This window comes from Taeniopygia guttata, chromosome 1 (assembly GCF_048771995.1).
Source record: "Taeniopygia guttata chromosome 1, bTaeGut7.mat, whole genome shotgun sequence".
In the NCBI taxonomy this organism is placed as follows: Eukaryota; Metazoa; Chordata; class Aves; order Passeriformes; family Estrildidae; genus Taeniopygia; species Taeniopygia guttata.
In genome coordinates, this window is record NC_133024.1 from 47,387,056 (window position 1) to 47,411,839 (window position 24,784).

At 36.9% G+C, this 24,784-nt stretch overlaps 1 protein-coding gene across 18 annotated transcripts in view; it reads left to right on the forward strand.

The window, feature by feature from the left end:
- Window positions 1-24,784, forward strand: part of MYCBP2 (MYC binding protein 2) — a 174,244-nt gene that overhangs the window by 12,498 nt on the left and 136,962 nt on the right. For all 18 annotated transcript variants that reach the window (XM_030270789.4, XM_030270803.4, XM_030270836.4 and 15 more), the window contains exons 2-4: window positions 10,304-10,379; window positions 18,609-18,824; window positions 23,519-23,672. In XM_030270789.4, coding sequence (XP_030126649.4) covers window positions 10,304-10,379; window positions 18,609-18,824; window positions 23,519-23,672 — 446 coding nt within the window. The remainder of the gene's footprint in view (window positions 1-10,303; window positions 10,380-18,608; window positions 18,825-23,518; window positions 23,673-24,784) is intronic.

Consider the following 24,784-nt stretch of genomic DNA (forward strand, 5'->3'; position numbering starts at 1 on the left):
TATGAGAAGAACTGAAAAGGTTCACTTGCAGTTTCAGATAAGACAAAGCAGCATATTTCTCCAACCATTCTTGTAGGAGGAACTGCATGGTAATAAAATCCAAACGTAAATCATTTATTGTTTAGAGTATTTTGGAATTTAAGGTGTTTTTATGTTGAAGTCTTGCTGGGTGTTGTCTAGTGGCAGTTAGTCCCCAGTTTGGAAATATTACTACAAAAATCCTAGCTTTTCTCTTTGTAGTCTTCCACTTTTTTTTTTTTTTTCTTTTGGGAGCAAATGTCGTATTCAAACTGTAACAACAGGCAAAAATATGGCTTGTGAGCCAACTATCTTGTAACTGAGCTATGGTTTTGGCAGAAGCAGTATCTTATTTTCCTATCCTGCCTGCACCTGTGCAAAGAAGAAGGGAAGCTCAAGCAACTGCTTCATGGAGGTATTTTTCATGAAGTATTTTACAAAGCAATAGTTTTCGTTTCAAAGATACCCTAAAATCCAGGGATACTAACCAGTTTTTGCAAAAAGCATATTTTTCCTCAGGTGTTCTGTAGATTTTGTTGCCAAACCGAAGTGAAAAGATTTTGTGTATTTGTTTCTTCAGAAATCAATATTCCTGGTTTTTTCTATTTGTTATTTGTAAAGTGTTGGTTCAGTTTGTGATATAGATATATGATATAGTATATACTAGGTGCATGTTCATTTTATTATGCTTGCCAATACTTAGTTTGGCATTGCACTGAGAGTTTATATATTTGTATGGTAGGTATTTGTGTGCCAGGTTTCCATTTATATGTACATACTTTGTTCCCTGTCAACTCTTCTATGAGCAGTACTTTTGGAAACTTGATAGATATTACTGTAGATGATACAAAAAATGAAGCATTAAAAAGCTCTTGTAGCTATTGTTTGTAAGCAGATGTTTTGTTATCAAGACAAGAGCAGATTGGAGGTTTTGAGTGATGTTTATTTTCCTTCTTTATTCTTGCAACCTGCTGACACTGTCCCTCCCCATGATTGAAAGTGTCCTGGATGTTCCAGCAGTAGATTGAAGGATAACCATGTTGGCTAATTAGTTATCAATGGAAGGTATTTGCAAGGAAGGACGGTTAACCATGGAAAGCCTTAGGAAAGTTCAGTTGCAGGATTCTTCAACAGCTTCTAAATGCTGGGTCCTCTTGACTTACGCCACTCTGACACTAATTGGTGGATTTGTGTTGGTGTGAGTTAGATGGAGAAACACAAAAGTGAGGACAGAATCAGGTGTTTGGTATAGGTTGGACCTGATGTTAGAGCCATTTTCTGAGCATCTCCCATTTTAAAGATGCAATGCTAAAGCACATACTTTAAAGCAATGCATTCTGTATGCCAGCTTTGTAGAAGGTGTATAGCATTTTGTTTAGGTGAGTTATTTACTTTGGGTTACTTCATGGGGCTTTTTGTAAGGCTGTTTCTCATTAAAGATGGTAGAATTCTTGGCTGCTGAAATAACAGTGCTGAGATTACATTGAAATAGAAGAAATCAAAGTATTTTGTTTGCAGGGACACAGTACATACCTAAATATGGGAGATGTTGTATGTAGAAGCTCTTTAAAGAAGTAGTTGCTTTCAAAAAAAAGTAACCGTCCAGTTCATAGAAATAAGAGTGCTGAACACTGAAGCTTAGGTACATGTGAAGCAGTACCAAAGTAGGGAGTATGCAAGCAGTAACTCCAATATGTTTTACAGCAAGGTTTGTTGGTTGCATTTTGTCATATGGTATCTCTTCATCTCTTTGCCAGTATGCAGCCTCCATGTAGTTTTATTGATACTCAGTTCTCTGGTCATAAAACCTCTTCTCTGTCTATAGGTTAGGCCATTGAAGCTCTGCCCACTTCCTTTGTTCTGCTTCTTATCATTGTCAACTCCTTCATGTGAGCAGTTGCTTGTATGTTCTAAACTTCTCTTGAATAACTTTTCTTTGTTTCCCTTTCACTGATTGCCAGATGCTTCTCAGTTATTGACAGCAATTTGGGGTGTCTTTTAAAGTAAGATAGTCCCACAATTTTGAGATCTCCTCAGCTTTTGAGCAGCCTTGATAACTGGTTTTTTCTTTAGTATTTCCATTCCTTTATTTTGAGGCTCTTATAGTTGAACTTCAATGGCAAAGTGTATAGCAAGTTTCTTGCTGACAAGTGAACTGATACTTATTAGCTATAGTTCTCTGTGTTTGATATTAAGTTGCCTTGAAGCTAGATTACAAATTTTAGAGCTGTTTTGGAGCAATTCAGAGGATGGAGTAAATGGCTTGGAAGATATGGAAATACAGCAGAGGCTGCAGTTGCTTTTAAGTTGCTTTTCATAACAGTATTGTTCTTTGTGTGATCAAATGTCAGATAGATTACTTGTTTACAGAAGAGGAGGAAAAAAAAAAACCTTAAAAATGCACATTGTTGTGTTTTGTCAGAAGAATACTTTCTGGTTTTCTGTACAACAGGAAAGTCTGATGTAGATCTGATGTATCTTATTATAGCAGATCAATGAATATATCAGAACTCTCACTCCAGCATTGGGTTTGCACCAGGAAGTATTGCAGTCAAGAAGTGGGCCCATGGGAATCTCATAACATTTATCAAGGCCAAGTGCAAGGTGCTTCACCTGGGTTGGGGCAGCCCTTGCTATTAACACAGGCTGGGGGATGAACAAATGGAGCAGCCCCCTCACAAAGAAGGATTTGGGGGTGCTGGTGGGTGAGAGGCTGGACATGATCCAGGTAAATCCTCATTACAGGAAGGAATAGACTTGTTGGAGTCCAAGGAATGGCCCCCAAGATGTTTAGAGGGATGGAGTACCTCTCCTATGAGGAAAAGTTGAGAGAACTGGGGTTGTTCAGTCTGCAAAAGGAAAGGCTTTGAAGTGACTTAATTGCGGCCTATCAGGCATTTTATGATTCTGTGATTTTCAAGCAGGTGCAAGTAAGAAAAGCAACATCTGTTGCTCCTGTTGTGTCATTGTCTAGACTGTATCCTTCTTCAACTAGGATTTTTAGGTGCGTTGTCTTCAGCCTGATGATTTGGCTGCCTCTGTTCTAGATAGAACCACTGTAAATTAGATTTAAAACGACACAGGAGCCCACCCTGGAGAGATGCTGTGGAATGGCTGTCAAGGGGAAACCTGTGAGCACAGGTAGTAGCTGTTGTTCTGCATCTGGCTCTGTCCTAGGTCCTGAACTGTATAGTCTGACAATTTCAGAGTTGGAATTGAGATTGTAGATGAAAAAGTTAACAGAGGATGCAAAACTGTAGAAAATGAGATATACTTAAGATTGTAAATGTTTAGCTTCAGAAAATCCCACTACCAAACCAGCAAGCAAAACTGTAAAGCCAGCAATGAATAAAAAGTAAGTACCTCATAAGAGATTATACACATTCTATAAAGCTATAAAGTCATTGTGATTCAGAAGTAGCCATGCTACTGCTGTAGTGTTGCAGAATTTTATTTAAAATTATGAGAGATTATTTTGTGTATGAAACCTGAATTAATTATTGATCTTCTCTTTGTATTTCAGGATTGTGAGACTTCTTTTTTTTTCCACTTAGTTTTTTTTTTTTTTCTCACTGTTGTCTGAAAAAGGGCTGGTTACTATGAGAGAATAGTGAAATTAGATAGTAGTGAGGTAAATGAGCTATGACTTAGGCACTGAGCTGAGACTGCTTAGTTGTCAGAAGACTCATTTTTCCTCAGACTTGAAAAAAAATCAAGCAGATGGTGGAAAAATAAAAATAAAATTTTTTTTTGTAATAAAGATATGAAAAATAGCATTTAATTGCCATAAAGACAATTTAGAAAAAAAACCTCAAAAAAAGTTCTCTAGTAGGATTTCATAGGACATGGTGGGAGTGTGATCATTGGCGTATTTCTCCAGGGAAAAGATGTTTGGAATGCAGTGGAATTTAACTAGAATCATAGAATATGCTGTGTTGGAAAGAACCCACAAGGATCAATGCCCACCTCCTGGCCCTGCACAGGACAACCTCACAGAGTCACACCATGTGCCTGAGAACATTGTCCAAACACTCCTTGTACTGTCAGGCTTGGTGCTGTGACCAGTTCCCTGGGGAGCCTGTTCCAGTGCCCATCCACCCTTTTGGATGAACCACACTTTCCTGATAGCCAGCCTAAACTTCCCCTGACTCAGCTTCATGCCGTTTCCTCAAGTCCTGTCCTGGTCACCAGAGTGAAGAGATGTGTACCTGCCCCCTCCTCTTCCCCTCATGAGGAAGTTGTAACTGCAGTGATGTCTCCCCTCAGTCTCCTCCAGGCTGAGCAGTGACCTCAGCTGCTCCTCAAGCGGCTTCACCTCCAGACCCTTCACCATCCTTGTGGCCCTCCTTTGGATGCTAACAGCTTAATGTCTTTCTTACATTGTGGTGCCCAAACCTGCACACAGTACTCGAGGTGAGGCTGCCCCAGTGCAGAGCAAAGGGGACAATCCCCTCCCTTGCCTGGCTGGTGATGCTGTGCCTGATGCACCCCAGGACACGGTTTTGCCCTCCTGGCTGCCAGGGCACTGGTGGTTCACAATCAGCCTGTCATTGACCAGGACCCTCAGTTCCATGATAGACCAGGAAATAGAAATGCTGACCTTTTGGGGTTCTTTCCAGACACTCTTTTTACTGATTCTAAAGTACCTTCCATTTGACAAGTTATGTTTTAGTTTTCCAGGTGACATGCCATGTGCACAAGCTTTCTTTTAAAAAGTCTTATTAAAGGTCCTGTACAGTGCCCATGTTTGTTCATTTGCACGGAGAAGCTCTTGATTGTTGCATGTAAGCATGTTCTCTGTTATGCTCTTCTTAATGTACCTATGAGAGTTGGTTGTAGCCAAGAAAGTGTGGATCAATTCAAGTGACTGGATTGTCTTAATCGGGGCATGTATTTTAAGTGTGATAAAGTAGTTTTCATCCCTCATTCTCTTGTTAGCTTTGTGTACAAGTTAGCTTTGTGTACTAGGCTTGATTATGCTGACTAATTCCCATAGAAATTGCTCCTATGCCTGAGTTTGATGTCTGTTTGCTGATCCAGATGGTGAACAGATGAAAAGCTCAGTATGTCTCTACTTGGAAGCATAATCAGAAACATGGCATGACACCAGGAAAAATGCAAAACTCAGAATAAGAAAAAATATGCTCTTTCCACAATGCAGAAGCATGGTTATTGTACAGTAAAAGTTTATTTTGTTTTAGAAGCAAATGGTCAAGATCACAGAATAGTTTAAATTAGAAGGGGCTTCTGGAGACTATTGAGTGCTCAAAGTAGGGTCAACCAGAGCAGGTTGCTCTGAACATTGTCCAATTGTATTTTCAGTATCTTAAAGGAAGGAGACTGTGTAGCCTCTCAGGGCAACCTGTTCCAGTCTTTGACCATTTTTACAGTTCTTAGTTGTAATTGGAACTTTCTGGTTTTATTTTTTTTTCTTCATTGTCTCTTGGCCTGTCATTGGATATTGCTTAGAAGAGTGTGTTTCCATCATGTTTGCTCTCTCCTGTCAGGCGGAGGTGGAGATATTCAGATGGAGGCTATCCCACCCCCACCCTCCCAGGTTTTCTCTTTCCACAGCTAAAAAATCTCTGCTTGCTAGATTTCTCCTCATATGATAGAACCTGCAGTTCTTTAAGCATCTTGGTGGTCTTTCTCAGGACTCACTCCAGTCAACAAGTGTTTTTTGTTCTGGGAAACCCAGAGCTGATGGTGATATTCTAGATACAGCGTTGCAAGTTGTGTGTAGAGCATGAGTCAACTCCCGCAAGCTGCTGGCGTGTCCTTTTCTCTCCAGAGAACTGTATCCTGTGGATTTGTCAAAGAAGACTCATAAGCAACAGGGATTTCTTAACTGATGAAGTCTGTTCTTAGGAAGTCTAGGGTTGTGATCCTGCTTTTGTCTTGCTCCCTTCTTTCAGGTTCCTGAGCTTCACCTGCACTGCCACTGCATCCAGTAAAATGATGCTGTGATGAAACACCCTCAAACTTGATGACGAGTAGTAGTGATAAGTGATAATAGGTTGCTGTTGTGGTCTCCTTGACAGTCTGAGCTTGGGATTTCACTTTAGGATGTTCAGAAGCAAATGCTTCCTGTGTCTTGTCTAACCAAGCTGATCACCAGAAGCAGTAGTTCACCTAATGGAGGAAACAGAAGAATTGATACCACAAACCTGACTGTTTCATTTTCAGTATTTACTGAGTGGCTGCTGCCTCGTAAGCAAATTTGCACAAGCCCTTGAGTCTTCAAGCTAACTGTGTTGAGTAAGTACTTATTAGACTGTGTCTAATACTGTACTAGCTACCGTAGTCTTTGGTAACATGTTTCAGAAGCAAAGATTTTAGGTCAGACAGCATTTAAATAAGGCTTTTGTTGTTCCTTTTCTGCCTCAGCAGCGGAGACAGGATAATATTTTTTCCACTCATTATACACGCACTTCCTATAAAGTATAGTCTAGAAGATCTTATGCATGTGTAACACTAACATAATGCTAGTCCATGTTGAGTAGTTCAGTAACAGCATTGAGGGGAGGAGCCACACACTCAACATGTAAAGCCTCCCTCTTAAATTTAAGCTTAACAATTACAGTTCAGGACTGTAACACCTTGAGGGAAGGTGCTCTGTTTTCATTTCTTCATCTCTTTTAAATAGAGTAAGAGCAATGGTGTTGAGACAACTGAACAATATTCTCCTAATAATGCATCAAATAGCCCAAGTACTAGCTATTGCTATATCTGGTTTAGAACAACTAAACAAAAGCATGCTTTTGCTCCTCCTATTACAGGTGCTACAAGCCTGGTTAGAAGTTACAATCATGTCATTTAAACAGCTGTTTCACCTATATTAAATTGTCAAGCAACTAGTTATTGCCCACCTTCCTCTTTCCCCACATTTTTTCATTTCTGCCTTTGATTTGAGGCAATTATTTCATATTCCAGGTTTGGAGAATTTTGGTATTTATTTTATTCTCAACAGATTTTTCTGTAAAGGCTGTAAAAGCACCATTCACTCTTTGTGTCCATTTGTTGCAAGTATTTTTTGTCAAGGTGTCTTTATGTTCTGTGCTCATTTGACTTGCACTTGTTTTGTGGTCCAGTTCATAACTTTTGGTCTCCAGTATTTTGAAGCAGTTTGCAGGAAGCCTGCTTGAGATTTGCTGAAAATGAGTGTTTGTTTTCTGTGAGCTATCACTGGAAGCTGATTGTCAGGGCAGGGTACCAAGACCTTTAGAAATGACAGCTAGCAGCAGCTTACAATTGTTAACCAGCAATATGATTAATAATTTAGCTAAAAAATCCAGCTAAGCCATATCCGATCTTGTTTATCTTCAGGTAGTAGAGGAGTTGTGGTTATAATTAAGATGTGGTTTCCAACAGGAAATTACTCATAATCTGCTTAACATTTTCCATGAATATATTAGCCAATGTTTTTCTGAATATTAAAACATCGTAGTGTTTTGGTATATGCTTTGAGTCTTTTTTCTGACTATTAAAGCATCTTAGTGTTATGGTGCATAACAGTAGAACTGTGAACAATCGTATGTATCTTTGTTATGTGAGGATACATTGTGAATACATTAATGTTAGCTGTAGTTATTAAGTAGGTTGCTCAGAACTATTTATAAAATTAGTATGATGAGGTATTTTTTAGTAATTAATTGCTTACTTGTTCTGAAGGTTTGTTTGGATATGGAAGAAAGTATATTTCCTAACTCTTTTAAGTTTCATTTTTAGAAAATATAGGGACATAATTTTGGCTTCGTATTGTGGCATTTCTATCCCAAGCTGTTTCCATGTAAAATTATTCAAGCCCAAAACTTGCTGAAGATAAAGACTGCCACAGTGGAGCGGTTGGACTGTGCTGCTGTTTGCAGCATCTTTAATGGTTGTATGAATGAGGGAGATCTTAGCACCATCGGTAGACCCATTGCTGATCTTTCCTGTTTGCTTTGTGTAGGTGTCATGACAAATGAAGGTAATCTGCCAAATGGCAGAGGTTTTGTTACTGTGGAAATGAGCCCAATCTTGGGAGGGAAAAGGTTTAATTTGTGGGTTTTTCAGATGTATGTGTAAACACAAAGAAATACTTGCAAAAATTATGGGACTGGTCCAGTGACTTGTAAATAAGATGAAAAGGTGTTTTTAATGTTTGCAGACTAGCAAATTTGGAGAGTTTTCAAGGATTTTGGCAGGAAGGATTAAATTAGAAATGTCTTGGCGACTTGAATTAGTATCTTTTAAAACAAAAAGAAAAAAGCTATGCTTATCAAGTTGTTTGTGGTAAGTGCAAATAATACTGTGTTTAAAAGGCAGAATTATTAGCACAGATAGAGTATTGGAAGCTCAATTTTGAGGTTTGCAGGGTTTTCATGCTAATCTGTGTTAAATAGGACTGCTATGCCATATTGCTGTGGAGCTGCCAAATAATACCTGGAATGCAGTTAAAATGTGACCTTGGAGGCATTTCTTCCTCTTCCTAACAGCAAACAAGTACTGTTTTCAACTTTGTCAACATGGTTTACTTGTGGTTTGGACTGAGAGAGCCCAGAAGATACTTTCATCAGGACTTTTAAACTGAAAGTTAGGGTGCAAGTTTCATAAAAGGTTATTAGGTCCAAAGCAAAAGATTGAATGGCTACAGAATGGGAGGGGCTGCACTGTTCTTCTTGTTTGACAGCAGAATAAGAATTAACAGCATTAAATGCTAATAAGAAAATGTGTCTAATTAAAAGAAAAACTAAATAGTGAGTTAGACTATGGAGTTTGCTGAAATTTGAGGAGTAAAGGTTATATGAAGTTTTTTTTTTTTTCCTTGATTCTTAAATAGCTTATATACTGTTACCTATTGAAACTTTACTGTTGGAGGAATCTTGAGCAGTCATCTCCATTCTCTTTGTAAGCTTTAACTTTCTGGGGATTCTGAGGGAATTCCTGCTCACTGCTCACTGAATCAGTTCTTTTAACTCCAGGATAATGGTGTTTGTTCCTTATAAGCAAAGTGGTGAGCTGGTTTGTTTCTGCAGGAAGTGTCTTGAGGAACATACCTTCCTCTTAGTATAGGACAAAGAGGGGAAAGTGGTGAAAATTCTAGGAGGCAGCTTTCTTGGCATACTCTGCAGGAATTCTTTGAGCTTGTATTCTCGCTGCTGGTTGTTGGTCAGGTTTCAGTTTTTCCAGCTTTCAACTACTGGACCATGAGGCTTCTATATTCTTGCAGTCTGAATGCTGTACAGGACAGTAACCACTATGCTTTTAGAACCTCAACATTTTTATTTAGAACACAGTTGTTTGAATAAAATATTAAGACTCTTCTGATTGTCAGTCTGTTACTGAAAATGTAACTTCTCACTGCCTGTGATTTTCAGATGTAATAGTTTATTTTTCAGTTAATCTGAACTGTAAGCTATTTGAGTAAAGTTTGTGGTACAGAGGAATGTTAGTAGGTTTTGCTTGAAGGTAAGCTGTATGCTGTGCAGGTAACATATAACATTTTTCTTTTTTTTTTTTTTTTTTTGAGGACTTATAACCTGAAAAACAAGTAGGTTAAAAAACATGCATTTCAGAGTAATCTCAGTTATAGTGACAGAACAAGTGTGTGTGCATATGGTGCCTTTCTTGTAAGATTTTTTTTTTGTTCCCCTGGGTAATAAAATGGAGGAGAAAGAGTGTGGTAGGAATGAGGTGTGGGCAGGAGAGGATTAAATGAGCTTAGAGAACTATGTGTTAGCTAGATCTCTAATGTAAAGGGATGGACATTAAGTCTATAAAGTGAGGGTGGAAAAAGTCCAAACATGAGGTAAAGAAACTGCAATTTCTTCCATCAGCTGAATCTTCTGCTAAATTATATATTTTTAAAGCTTACTTTTTGTCTTGGAAGGCTTGAATCTGTGTGTGATCAAGACTTCACAAATCAGTGTTCTGTACTAACAGGTTGTCTTACTGAGAACTGTCAATAATTCTAGCTTCTAGCATTGCTGTGGCACTAACGAACTCGTAATAGAAACAATAGGGCAAGCCAATAGAAAGCTCAGGCACTTGTTTCTCTCCTAGCATATATTCTACTTAAATTTATGAGAGTAAAGACCCATAAGTCAGTGGAACATTAGGAAAGAATAATTTAAAGTGCTTTCTATTCAGATTTATACTCTGAAATTCTACCTGCGACCATTCCCTTTGCCTATGAGAAAAAAAAATTTGGAGCACATCTGACATTTTTCCCTCTGCTTTTTACCATGGGGTACGGAAGGGAGTTTATTTATTTTGTTCTCATTGTTTTTTTCCTCTTTTTCAGAAGTAAGAAACTTTTTAGCAAGAAAAAGTTGAAAAGAAAACAGAAGACTAAATTGAAAGTAAAAACACGCAACAAGGTAAGCCTTTAACCTGACAAAGCTCTGGCTCAAAAATGACAGTAACTTCAGTTGAGAGAAATGCAAAAACACCTAAGTGTGACTAACAGCGTGTTTCTTTAGAGGAGTTAATAGTAGACCACTATTGTCTGTTTACTGTATCCTGTGTGACTGTGACACCAATTTTAACCTTATTCAATTGCTTTTGGTACTAATGTTCAACAGGAAATGGTATGAACAGTGTTTTTAGTTCTCCAGTTCCTAAATCCTAAATGTAGGTAGCTAAACCTACTGGTCTTGGAGGTAAATTTTGACACCTGTGTCTAGCAGAGACTAGTGCTGCAAAGATTTTGCCATATTGGCTAAAGGAGAGAGGGAGCATTCTAAGGACTCAAGTTACCTCTAAAAATTACTCCATAATGGAAAATATAATAAATGATACCTAAGTGTTTCTATTAATGTTTTCTCCCCCTGCCTTCAATCACTTTAAATGCATGGGAACCATACAGTGAACTTAATAAAAATGTTTGCATCTTTACTCTTTAGGGAGAATAAATTTATGCAGAAGCAGTGCTGTTTTAAAATACTACTGTGCTGCATTCTTTCTCAATTGGAGAGCTATTATTTCTCTATTTAAGCTACAGTCTTGGAGGTATTTTTGTGAAGGCTTACTGCAGGCATGAAGGCTTGTAGTCAGTAAAGAGCTCATTTTTGGAATGGTTCTGAAGGACAGAACCACTGAATTATCCAGTGAAAGTACCTTCTAGTCAGCTTAATGTCCTTATAATACAAATACACTGTAGAACCACTTGGCCATCTTATCCCTGTTTGCCAAACCTTGTGTAGTTACTGTATCTCAAGACAGATGGCATTGGGAGGGTGAAGCAAACTCTCTATCTATTCATATGGTATTGACTTTTTGGAGGTTTACCAGATTATTCTGCTTATCTCAAGTAGTGCAGCTTCAGACTATGGTATAGAAAAAGCATATCTTCATTTCTGTTCTCAGCACTGTATAGTAAAATATTTGTGGTCCAAACTGAATTTCTCAGTCCTTTCTTCAGTTGCTATGAGAAGTTTTGGCTCTGTCCTCTCCATGACTTCATCAACCCACTGTCAACAAAGTTAGAGATTCAAAGAAATATCACAGAATGTAGTTAGTTTGTGTGTTCTGTCTAGTGGCAGAAACTTGTACTTTTAAAATAACTTCTTCGCTTTGATCATTGTTATACCATCATGGGATCCTTGTCTATCTGGTTGGTGAGGCCCTAGTTTTACTGCCAAGTAGAAAGCTAAATACAGAATGGCTGTTCACAAGCTTAGCAGTCAAATGTATTTCTAAAATTTAGTTGCATTAGATAAATAGAGTGGAAGGATCCTTGGCTAAGGCAGTGTGAACATACTAAAGGCTTAGTTCTTGTTAGTAGTTATGGATATGGCACTGACTGATAATCTCCTCACCTCCTCCCTGTGGAACGTTGTTCTCAAGATTTTTCTTGTGTTTAAGTCAGTTTCTACTTAAGGCATTGAGATTTATATCTTCGAAAGTCATAATGGGTTTTTGTATGTCTTTTATTGATGCCATTATTCTGGACAGTGTCTGAGGCAGACAAGGGCTGACCATTAAAACACTGGTCTTCATTCTGAGTGACTTGGGTATAGAAAGGCCCTCTAGCTTATTTCAGCATGATAACAAAAAATTGTGTATTTACTGAAAAATGTATCAGAGAAGGGAAAGCTAAAACCAGCTTCATATCTTGAGATTATGAAACTGACAAAGTGGGGTGGTTTTGTTTATTGGTTTTTTGTAGTTGTTTTTTTGTGGGAGGATTTTTTTGGTTTTGTTTTTTTTTATATACTTTTCAATGCATCCCAATGCTGCCATGGCAGAATCAGCACAGATTATTTTTGCACTGGAATGTCTGAAAGTGGATGTGTCTATTGTCAGGAAAATGTGAGCTTCCATTTGGAAGCTTTAAAATAGAGCAGATTGAAAAGTCTTTCACTACTGGATATTCTGAACAGTAGAGTTTGTGTGCATCGGTTTATTTTTTGGAGAAACGGGGTCTTTTAGTCTGAACAGAGATGGAAGCTTTCTCTTAATATATTTAGTAGAGACAGAGGACCTTAAATCAAGAATAAGATGAAGGAACCCAAAAATTTGTTATATATATCCTGTGCTTACTAAAAATTATTGAGTAATGGAAGAGGAGATAACTTTAGAAGAGAAGTAATTGTTGAACAACTGGAAGAAAACTATTTCCACCATTTAAGCATTAAATGTTAGAACATTTTAGGTATAAAACTAAGTGGTGTCTAAAGAGCTCAGTAGTTTGAGCCTTATTCTGTTTCTGTGCTGGGCCATGCTATGATTACTGGTCTTTGAACTATAATTAATTTTTGGGATTGTGGTTTAGTGTCTATTTTTTAATGGAGGCATAAAGGTTTTCCATGCGATGCAGTCTGCTTTGGCTTTAGAATTTCACTGTTGACAAAAGTGACTTTTACATAGAAAACAAGTAGTTGATTGTTAGACATGGGTGTAGCACCTTGGATTCCAGTCCCTGCCTCCTCCCCCCTTTTTTTTTCTTTCTTTGGCAAAGACTATAGCCAGAAATTTTTTTTAAGGCCATGTAACTTTTCCCAACTCTATGAATATTACTGCTAACCTCCCGCCTCCCCACTTTAGGTGCCCTGGATATTTTCCCCCCATTCACTGTTAATTCATGCAAGTGCTGCTTAGGACATGTTGATTGAGAGAGACTTACACAGAAAACCACAGTTCACCATCTTCCGTTTTCATAATTTTATTTGAAGAATACAAAAAAATTTGAGTCCACCAAACACAGCTTGTACTGGAAATGATTGGCATCTACCTGTTTAGTTTATGCAGAAGTTTTAAGCTATGACTTTTTTAGCTTTTTACAAATGGGAGAAATAAAACTTTAAGGGGGAGGTTCATGTAGCAGACAAATTCATTTTAAGCTAATGAATAGATGTATAAAACAGATGGACCAGAATGATTATTGTCTCACTAGAAACACATGTAGGTTCTCAAACAATTTGGCATTGTTTTCAATGGCTTTTGTATTATTTGCTCTTTCAACCTCAAGAGGGCATCCCTTTCTAAGAGATCTTTAGACTGTCTGAAGAAGAATTGGGTGAGCTTCTCTTCTCAGTGTTACACATGGATTAGGTCAGATGGTTATTATAACCTGATCCATCTTTAACAGCAGATTAACTTTCCTCTCCTAGATTATAGTCTATTTCCATCATATTTAATAATAAACCATTACCACAGTCATCTGATTCAAGAGGAAGAAAACAAATAGGTCAGAAAATAAGCTATGTATGGGTTTCATGTTTAGGGAAAACAGTTTCTTTATGTGTGAGACGTGTAAAGGAGACCAGAGGGTTTTGGTTTTTCCTTTCCTTGAGTGTAACAGAACATTACAAACTGAAAACTGAGAAGAGTAATTAGGAGTAGGTTGCTCTTATCTTTTGAACCAAGCCTGTGCTGTTTACCTCTCCTACATAATTCATTCTTCCAGTTAGCAGGGGCTATATGTTTACAAGGACAAGCCAGGCATCAGGGTGTGAACATATGCACTTAGATCTCTCTGTCATAAGAGTCTTACATTTCAGAAAATAAAAAGCAACACACAAGAAATAAAATCTTCACATATTAAAACGGTCTTCATCAATGGTGGATATTTAAGTTTTACAATGTATATTTCACCATGTATCTTCATTTAATAAGGTGAACGTTTAATTTTTGGTGACGCCAAGTGAAATAGCAAAGATGAAGATTCAGAACATCTCACTGTTGCTCATATGAAAACTACTGAATCAAACAGCGTAATTCTGTTTTCCAGTCTGTAAGCCCTTCTTTTTGACACTGGTAGCAATTTCATTTTCCAAGAAACCAGATGCTTTGGAAGGAAAGCTAGTATAGAAGCTATCATCTCATCGTCAGTTTAGGCATTGCGGGAGCTGAGTTTGTAGTCAAATTAAATGAGCTCTTTGGATTGCTATATTCCCACAGCCATTAAGAATTGGACATTCAGAGGCAGAGAATGTGATTGCTGCTCTTCACCTTATTCACAAATGTCACATGAATCTTGTTACTCTTAACACTATGAAAACAAGGTGTAAGGCATTGTTTCTTTCTGAAATAATTTATAGCTCAAGAGCAGTCTGGATTATTAATTCTAGATCTGTGCAAAATTAGTAAATTGCTTTAGTGAGTTCTTAGAAGTTGATTAACATTTTTGTTTAATGTTCTTCTGTTTTGGCAATGTAGATGTGTTTAGTGCCAACATGAAATGCAGTATAATTAATAGAATTCTAAGTTAAAGTAGACTTTATTAGTTTGATAAAAGAATTACTAAATGAGGTTCTGTAGGTAGAGGTATTTGTTAGATTTTCTTACTGATCTATTCTACCTCAAAATTTCGAGTCCACAGCAAGATTGTACACGTGGTATCATGAGTCTCATAGCATGGGGAAGTTTTTATGACTGTGTAGAATGTATTGATTAACTGCAGAAAAGTAAACTTTCAGGTGATGATGGAATGAACTTAAATCCCAATTTTCTGACTGTTCAGTGTATCTGACCTTGATGAAGTTAGGAATCTGTTATCTAGAAAGGAAGAACACTTGTTTCATATGGAAAGAACTTCTGATGTCTGTTTTGAATATTTTCCTCTGCCACTGTTGAAGAAAATAAAAAATAGCAAGCTGCTCACTGAATGAGCATTTGCATTACAGGGGCAGGAAGTTTTACTGGTTTTTTTTGTTGTTGTCAGCGCCGTTCTTGCCTTATGTAAAGGAAATCTAGGAATGTGATGTTTGTACAATCTGCTTATTATATACATCCACTTTTGAACAGATGTTTGTTTTGAAGACCTAGCAACTATAATTATTAAACCCCTTAGACTTAAGCAAATCCATCACAAATCACATCACTGTTTTTTACCTTATGGTGAAGTTTCTTGAGGATGTTGTACTTTACTGAAGTCTTGGTAGGAGATTAATGTATGCAAGTATTGTTCATGCACTGTTGTAGAAAAAAAAACACCAAATGCAGAGATAGAATAGTTAAAGTTCTTACTGGTTAATAGTTGTGAAGTAATGGAATAAAGAGTTTATTTCTGAAAATTAGTCAACTTGTTATTAATAGGCAAGAAAATATTGATTTTATCTAGCACTGTTATGTCTAAAATTATCTGTGCTGTTGTTATAGTTTGGCCAACCTGTTTCGAATGAGATTATTTGAGCTACAGAATTTAGGTTCTTCTGGATCAAAGACTTAGCTGATCTGACAAGAAAGAATTAGAATGGAAACTCTTCACAGAAGTTACAATTACAATATGTGATATTAACTAGATAAGTGAACTTAGATAAATATCTGGAGCCTCTGAAATATCTTTCTCTTCCTGTAACTGTCAGTAAAAACCTTTAGTAAACTAAGTCTACTGAGGAATTTAACCTGTGCCATTCAACTGAGCTAGCTTTAAAGCTGAAAGGTTGTGCTATGTATTTGCCTTAACAGGAGCTGCAAAAACTTTTGGGGTAATGTGTGTGGATACTTGATGAACAGAAGAGTTGCATCTTAATAACAATTCAGTTTTCTGGTGTCAAACTTCAAAGTATGTAGGAGCTCTTTATCAGTGGGGTCAATCCAAAATTAATTTCTTACAATTTGATGCTGGAATGACATATGAGGTTGTACCTTGCCTTCTTGCACTGATTAATATTGTGAGGTTTTTAACCGGACCTTGACTGTTTCAAAGATACTAATACTGAACAAGGAGTAAACTTTGTTGAACAAGGATCCCTTTGAATCCTTAATGGCAGAAGTTTTGTTGAGCTAAAAAAAAAAAAAAAAAAAAGCCAAACTTGAGTATGCATATAGGGAACCTTTCCCAGCTTTTTCTTTTTCCTCCTTCATTATCTTGATACTTTTGTGTTTACTGCTACCACTGATGTAGGTGAGAAAAAGTAACACATTTTTGATAAAATAGGTCGTATAGTAAAGCATTGTTTCTTAATGTTCTAGCTTGAAGTAACTTAATTAATAATGGAAAGGAAGGATAGGCAAATATATACCATTTCAGTCAGATTAATATAGTAAAAAATGGGCAATAGGGAAATGATGAAATATTTTAAAGTAATTTTGAATTTTTTTGTTATGTTTTGTAACATAACGTATTAAAAAGTCTAGCTTAGAGTCTTGTGTTATTTCTGGTATTAATAAAAATGTATGTACACATAAAAGCGTTTTTGATGTAGAAAATTGTGGCAACCATATTGTAGAAAAAGAAATCACCCCATTAAAATATTACCCACTTCACTGGTTCTCAAGTCTTTTATCTCTCTTCTGCTAGTTTAATGTTCTCTTTCCCATCACTGCTCTCAGTGATGTTTCATATCACTGTAGTATAATTCACTGCGTAATTTCATGCCAGATGAATGTGGCAATGCACAGTATTAATACCCTATAAATAAAAAAAAAGGACAAAAAGTCTCCACTCTCACTGTGCCCTTCCTCCCACTATCCCTCAAGAATACAAGAAAGAAACCAAAAATGACCTTTGAAGTTAGTCATAACCCTGAGTCTCTCTGGCCTAATAATCTCCCACATTTTGCCTTGCATGGTCAAGCAAATTTGTCCTGCACTCTTAACCTGGGCCTTCTCTCCTTACATGGTCCTTGTGCCCTCTGTCTACAGCAAGCTGTTACAGAGAATTGCTTCCTCCCATATGCCTGAAGTCCAGTTTTCAAAGTCTGTGCTGATACCAGCCTGGTCTTTGCTACTGCACGACCAAATAGAAGGTGTAATCCTGTCTGGGAGTTAATTGTTGTGGAGTTTTGTTTTCTCAAGTCTGTCATACCTTCTCTCCCATCTTTTTCTTTCAGACTAGGAAAGTACAGGCCAGATTTTTAAAAATGTTTTTTTTAAATGTTGTCTCTTGTTATTTTTCTAAGTCCAGTTACAGCCTCATGAAGGTTCCTTTGTGTCTTGGCCAAGGCTGACAGTAATACACCAGTAGTAGGTACCAAGGTGGGCCATGGTAGTGGTAGTTGCTCAGAACAATTTCCCAGCTCATACTTTGTGGCTCAGGGCTTCTGAAAATAGAATGGTGTCCTGTAAAGTCATAGGCCTTGATTTCTTTATTTAGTCATTAGTCCATTAGATTATTATTCGCACAGCTATTATCTGCAGCATCCTGACAGGAGTTTTTAAACTTGTCATCAGTTTTCATCTAATGACAAAACAAGTGGATTTTCTTAATTTCTAGTATATGTTAAACAAGCATCTTAAATTTTTAGTATTTACCTACAGGTTAAAACGAACAACTAGAATAACAAGGCATGCATTTAAAAATTCAATTATAATTAAGACCTCTAAACCAGACTGCTGTTGAGGAGATAAAGCTTGATTCTGCTATTCTACCACTGTGGCACAGGCTTGGACCGTTCTGTAGCCTAAGCTGCTGTCATGTTTAGTCCCAGTGTTCTCATAAAGTTATAAGAGGTAGAGGCTAAAGCTAGACAGAATCTATTGAAATGTCTTACTCTTCTTCCTTTCTTCCCTGCCTGAAATAAACATGGTACTTGTTGGGGAGGGTAGATAAATATGATTAAGAACCACAATGGTACAGCCAGGACGAATATAACGCCCCCTACTGGCTGGACAATTACCCTCACCTACAGCGGGGTCCAAAAGCCGAATGGATTCTTCCATCTCACCCCCCAGAATGTATGGTTCACCCCACATCTGTAACCCTCCCCTGAACAATCAGGTGTCTGTGACCCCATTGGCCCAGGTCCTGCTCCAGCCCACCTTGGAGCCCCCTTTGATAAAGGGTCTCCGGGGGGCTGGACGCCCTCTTGGATCTTCCCTTCTCCTCCTGGAGAGTCCTCCGGGAGTCCCTGCTCCCTCTCTGTCTCCCCCCTCCCCCATCACCCGAGGCCCAGCCACGTGCTGTGTCTGGCAGCTCGAGGCAGGATCACAATGTATCCTGAATAAACCTCATCCCCCAAGAGCAACCAAAGAGATCTCACTTGAATCTGTCCGTGGAATACAAATATACGTCGTTACAGACACTTAAGCAGGAAAATTGTCTCCAGTTTGGAAATAATTTGGTCTGTCAAAATTGAGAAAATTGAGATTATTTATATTTAGCAAGGCTTGAAACTCTATTAAACTAATAAACTAAAATTAAAACCCATCTTGTTTTTCAGACTGAAAACCTAGAGAGTACAATAACCATACCAGATATCAGATTACATAGCAATCCTTCAGCTTTTAATGTTTACTGCAATGTCCGCCATTGTGTGTTGGAGTGGCAGAAAAAGGAAGCGTCTGTGTCTTTGGCCTCAAAGAACAGTGTCCAGAGTGGGGATTCGGACAGTGATGAAGAAGAGGAGCCCAAAGAGCCGCCTATTAAACTTCCAAAGGCAAGTAACTGATACCACTTGAAGTATGCCACGAATGTCATCTAAGGCTGGTATGTTCTTTTTGGTGATTAAAGAGCAACAATATAAGCCAGCTACTTAAAATACTGCTGTAGTTTTATTTGTAGTCCATCTAGTTCAGAATCATTTGATGAAATAGGATGATCTGTGTACCTGCCCAAATTAAAGTCAATTAGACATCGGGTAAACAGTCAACTTGCACTCCTTTAAAAGTATTGGTACTTGAACACCTATAGCCTCAAAATCTACACAGAAATGATGCAAATAAGGCAGCTCTTACATCTCTGTGGGGCTACCAGCTCATGATGGTAAAGAGTTCTTTTTTTTTGCTTTACCCTCCAAAAATAATAAGTCTAATAATGGAAATAATTTGGTGAATGGTTCCTAAGATGTTTTGCCAGGTATGCATGTAATTGCAGTAACTGTCAATTATTCTTTCCCTTTTTTGGCTTTAGTGCCCTTAGTGGTACTGACAGCTCCAGATTCTAATGCATGTTAAGATTTTGACTCTATAGCTGAACAGTTAGAGTAGGTTTTTTATTATTGATTGCTTCTGTGCTTATAGTAGGATTAATGGTAAAAAGTCAGAAATAAAGGACTTAATGATTTTTTCTTCTTTTTTTTTTTTCCAGTTTGTTTGTTCACTTGTTTTTTACTATGTATTACAAAACTGCATTTAGTTTTGTTCATTGCTACCTTATCAATGCTATGGATTGTGCTTTTTTTTGTTGTTCTTCGGAATCTAAAAGGCATATTCAGGTGAATTTCCCTTGTTTATATTTGGTCTGAAACCAATACAAATGCTGAATTAAAAAAAGGTGGTTGCAGCTGTGGTTATATAGAACATTTGAGTGGTTTAGAAACTTAGGGTTTTATAGATGATTGCATTTAGATGTTGTTATCTGAGGGGCAAAGTTGGCATTCCAGAGAATAGTGGTGGCAAATTGCAGAGAAGCGTAACCAAGTCAGCCAACTGAAATTTCACGATTGATGATTGCAGAATATGTGGTCGCTAGAAATAAAGTTGGCATTGTTTATGAACTGCGTCTGAGTATTTGTGGATTGTATCAAATGAATCAGCAAGTGCCTTGTAGATGCTTAATTTTAGGTAAAAGGCAATGTAGCTATTAGCATTTATGGAGAATGGAATGATGTTTTAAAAATACGTTGAAATTAAAAGAGGGTCCAAGAAGGATGAGATATATCAGTGATATGGATAGAAGACTTGCATGTGGAAGCAAAAACATTGGTATTGGACAGTTTATTACAAAGATGGTAGCCTAGAAAAAATGATAGGGAAACTGTAGGTAACAAACTTCTCTCAAAATAGAAGAATATTGAGAATTTTGTTACATTCAGTACAGCAAATATAAAATAGGTGAAAATCAGTATGTTTTCATACTGCTGATTTTTAGTAAAGAATCTGTGAAATTTGAGAATTTTTGGTTCAAAAATATGTTTAGATGCCTGATGCAACCTCAGTATTTTTCATAACTATCTAGGTAATATAGGGCTGTTTAGGTCACTTGGAGGTACACAACTGGACTTGCATTCATATATTTGAAAAAAGCATCTGCTTGGAACTGCCTCACATGTAGTAAAACTTCTAGGGACTGACTGTGTAAATGTCTTGGTATTCTGAATACAGGTGTCTGTCTCATGATAATGACCTATATTGTGTAGGGCTTAGTTTATTAACTGTAAAGAAGAAAGTAAATTAGAAACTGTCAGAAATTCATAATTGTTTATTAAAAAGAATGCTGAAACGTGAAAGATTTAAAAAAGTATGGCTAGGATTTGTGCTTTTACAGATTCTCCAGAGTATAGTCCTTGGTGTGTTGGTAGTTTTTTGGCTATTTAGAGTAAGTTGAAAACATTTTACATTTTTGTAGCTTAAGGTGACTTCAAGTGTTCTATTGAAATATCTTTCTTTCAGATCTTAAACTTGAGGAAGTCAGGTTTGTTAGAGCCTTTAAGTAGAATGTATTTTGGAATAAGAAGTTGTCTCTATAATAAGATTGAGAATAGTTGTTTTTAACATTAAGAGACAGACTTTGCTGCTATACAGATACTGGCACAACAAAAAAAAAGTGTGTTTTGGTTGTGTTCAGATAGTTTAGTAGCTTGCTTTGATAGCTTTATATTTTTGATTTCTCAGGAAATACTTGCCTTTGTCTGACATACTTATTTGCTACTTTATTTATTTAGTATCTTAGCTAATGATGAGAAATTCTCTCTACCTAAAATGGAGTAGGTTCAGTTCTGTTGATAAGATTTACAATTTACAGAGTAAAGAAAAGGCATTTCCCACACCATTCACCCTCACCCTCCCACCCCCCAAATTTTAAACTTAAGGCTGAGTAATGAATGATCCACAAAAGCCCTGTACTAAAATGGACAAATACTGGATGAAAGTAATTAAGATGGAATTAACTGACTTAAATATTCTTTGTTCCTGCACTGACATACGTTTTGTTAATAAGCTTAAGCAAAAATTTAAATGTTTAAGTTGTAACAAAAAATAAAAGACAAATAATTAATTTCTTTAGGTACTGACTTTAAATCTTTTAAAATTCATTAGGAGAATGTTACCTTGGTAAATGTTCTTTTTTGTGTATGTATATAATATAAATTAATTCAGAGTAGTGTGTAATTTTAATTACAGAAATATGAGCATTTGGGATAATGCTTACAATGAGAGCAAAAATAAATGAAATAAAACAAGAGCACAGATAAGACTTCAAGATAAAATAGGAGAGGTTTTAGGAATTAGTTAGTAGTCATATTGTCTGCATCCAGGCTAGAATTTTGGGTACCTTTTGTTAAGCAATCTTAAACTTTTGATCTGAAGTCTCAAAGGTCTTGCAAAGGGAATGGGAGAATGGTTGCACAGAGAGCATCAGTAAGAGCAGTCAGGCTGTGACACAGAAGCTGAGGCAGAGCAGTGCTTGTTTTGGCTCAGAAACCCTTCAGAGAGCAGTGAGAACAAGCTGAAGATGTCTTGAAAAGAACTCTTTGCTTATTCTGTCCTTCAGAGCACAGTTTGGAGGAGAGAGCTAGAGAGATACAGACAGACACTTATCTACATACATATATATATATACATGCACACATATATATTCAAGTAAGATATACATATGTGAGGTAATGTGGTGAATAGTTCAATTTTATGCAGTCTTCCCAGTCTGATATCAGATATTTAAAAACCAACCCAAAACCTATGCAGAATTGACAGCATCCCAGCAGAACTCGCTGTTACTGATTCCTACTGCAGTGGAAGTTCACCAAACATTTTCCACTGTGTAATGTTCTCTATTTTCTCTAGCTGCCTCTGTCAGCTCCTAGATGAGGTCTTATGTCTGAAGGTTGTGAAGAATAAACTTAATTTCTCTCAAAGACACTGTAACTGAATAGGAAGGGCATTTCTAAAAATGTACTTTAAATGTTTTTTATTTTTTAGCCTTTAGGTTGATGGTGGGTTTTAGATCCTGGAAAAAACATCATGTCATTATTATGTTGACAAGTCTTTTTCACTGTAGATTCCATGCATATGTTTTCCCCCCTACTCCATTGCCAATGTGAAATATAAGGTGTAATTAGCAGGAAAATTGCTGTTGTGCTTTGAAGACTTGGCTTGGTTATGGTTTTATGTTTTTATCCTTCCTCCAAGAATAAAATAGATGGTTAAATAATTTCTGAAGGACGGAAATAAAATTAAAGGTCAGCAAAGACAGTTACAAGGCATCCAGAAGAACTTAGAGCTGACTGCCAGAATATATATGTTTTAAGCATGGATGGCAGTTCCATTAATGATGTTATTTATTTTCACATTTCTGTCTTTTTCCTTAGATTTTACTCAGGGGTGAGTCTCTGTTATACACTCTATGGTGACTCTGCTCTTGACCAAAACACATAGTGAAGTTTTTAAGATACAGTTGCTTATTTGTAATGTGCTAACCCTCCTCTCTTTTCTTTCATCTTCGTCGTTTTTGAATACAGAGTTTGAGAAGGAAGTGCAAGAGAGCAGTCAGAGGAGAGAAGCATGACTGTAGTCTCAGAATAGTCAGGAATTCTAAAAGGGAAAGTTAGAAACGGCTGTAACAGGGCTTTTAAACATATTCTATTAGCTGGCTTAATGCATGTCTGTGATGAGTACATATGGAGTTTTAGTGACTAGCAATTGATCTTTGTTTTTGTCACAATATAAAAAAATCTCAGAGGCTTTGGAGGGGGAAGTTCTAGAGCTGACAATATCAGCTGTCAAACATATTGTTATTCAGAATGTGAAGCCAGGTTGCAAGACCATTCTAGTTTGCTGGCTCATGTTAATTAGCAAGGAAAAAAAAGACTGTCGAAGTGTGAACTGGATGGAAATTAGAAGGGCTCAGAGGTATAGTTTGCCTTTTACTGTGTGAAAAATTTTAAGCTTCCTTATTCTTTCAAGAAATTTACTTTGCTTAGACATGCTCTTTTATGTAGTGGCTGACTACTTGTAATATTTACTGGTGTAGTTGTATTGGTGGATTCTTGATTTTGATTCTGGTTTAACACTGTTTTATATTACAACTTTTTATTTGAGTAATTGTCTTGTTCAGTGAACACTGGTATATACTTTTTTGATGAAGTTCTAAAAATATTATATTGACATCTGTTCTGAAAAATCTGTACTTCTTTAGATCATTGAAGTTGGATTGTGTGAAGTCTTTGAATTGATAAAGGAGACAAGATTTTCTCATCCATCCTTGTGTCTCAGGAGCTTGCAAGCCCTACTTAATGTGCTCCAAGGTCAGCAACCAGAAGGCCTGCAATCAGAGCCTCCTGAAGTCCTAGGTAATATCTCATCTCTTACTGTATTTTTATAGATATACATCTGTTATTGTGTTGGACAGAAGAAAATGGTTCTTGGCAAGTATTTGTGAGATAGTAACATGCTTGTTCTCAACTGAGTGACTTTTCTGGCATACTGACTCCTTAGAGTGCATATATGAAGACAAAGTAAATAAACATCTCAGTCTAAATAATTGGGTTTCACTTTCTTACTGAAAAATAAAATACTTGGTCTTATTGGAAATCATACAGTTTTAGGGTGAATTTTTCTTGTAATCTGCTGTTGTGGTCTATAGCTTAGAGGTTTAATTTTGTAATTTATGTGGAGCTTCTAAGCAGTGTCAAAATTCTCATTTTTATTTTCTCTGGCCATCTGAAAGCTTCCCTGAAAATTAATTTTCTTTTTAATGATATTGAAAGTAAAAGTTGAACTTCTGATGCCTTTGAGAGCATGATTGACTGTATCCTTTAAGTTAAAATCCCGTTATCTTTTGTTGGTTTATAGAACTGCAGAGAAGTCTAGCAGCCTAGAACCTAGTAGCCTGGGTTCTTTAATATAATTTTTTAAAATTGTCTTTAGACTTCATGTATTTTTTCATGTTTTATGACTTAACAGTATTGCATTTCCAAAGATTGTAATTTGCTACAGAAAACTTATTTTGTATTGGTACATGGACTATTAAAAAGCTACAGAGAAGACTTTTTGATTACTGCCATAGTGATTAATTGTATCAGCTCTCAAGAAAAATTAGGTGGATTTCTGTTCACACCTGAATTGTTACAGAAGTTCAGCCACCAAACAGTGTTTGGAAAGAGGCATATGATCAAAATAATTTTCAAGCCTCGATTTGAAATGCTTGTTTCTTTGAAGTGGATTGTGCTTTAAACATGGATAAGGGTTACAAAGAGTAGACAAGTGATCTACACATCATCTCAGTGATGGGGTAGACTGAATAGTGTCTACTACAATAACACTTTCTGGCCCATTTCTTGTTAATGTGTTCCACTGTGACAGTAGGACTTGTAGTTTTTCTTCAGCCATGGTGATTATCCAGACTTGATGTTTTCTGGCTGAAAAGAAGAAAAGTTAAGGATAATTCATGATAATTTAAGAT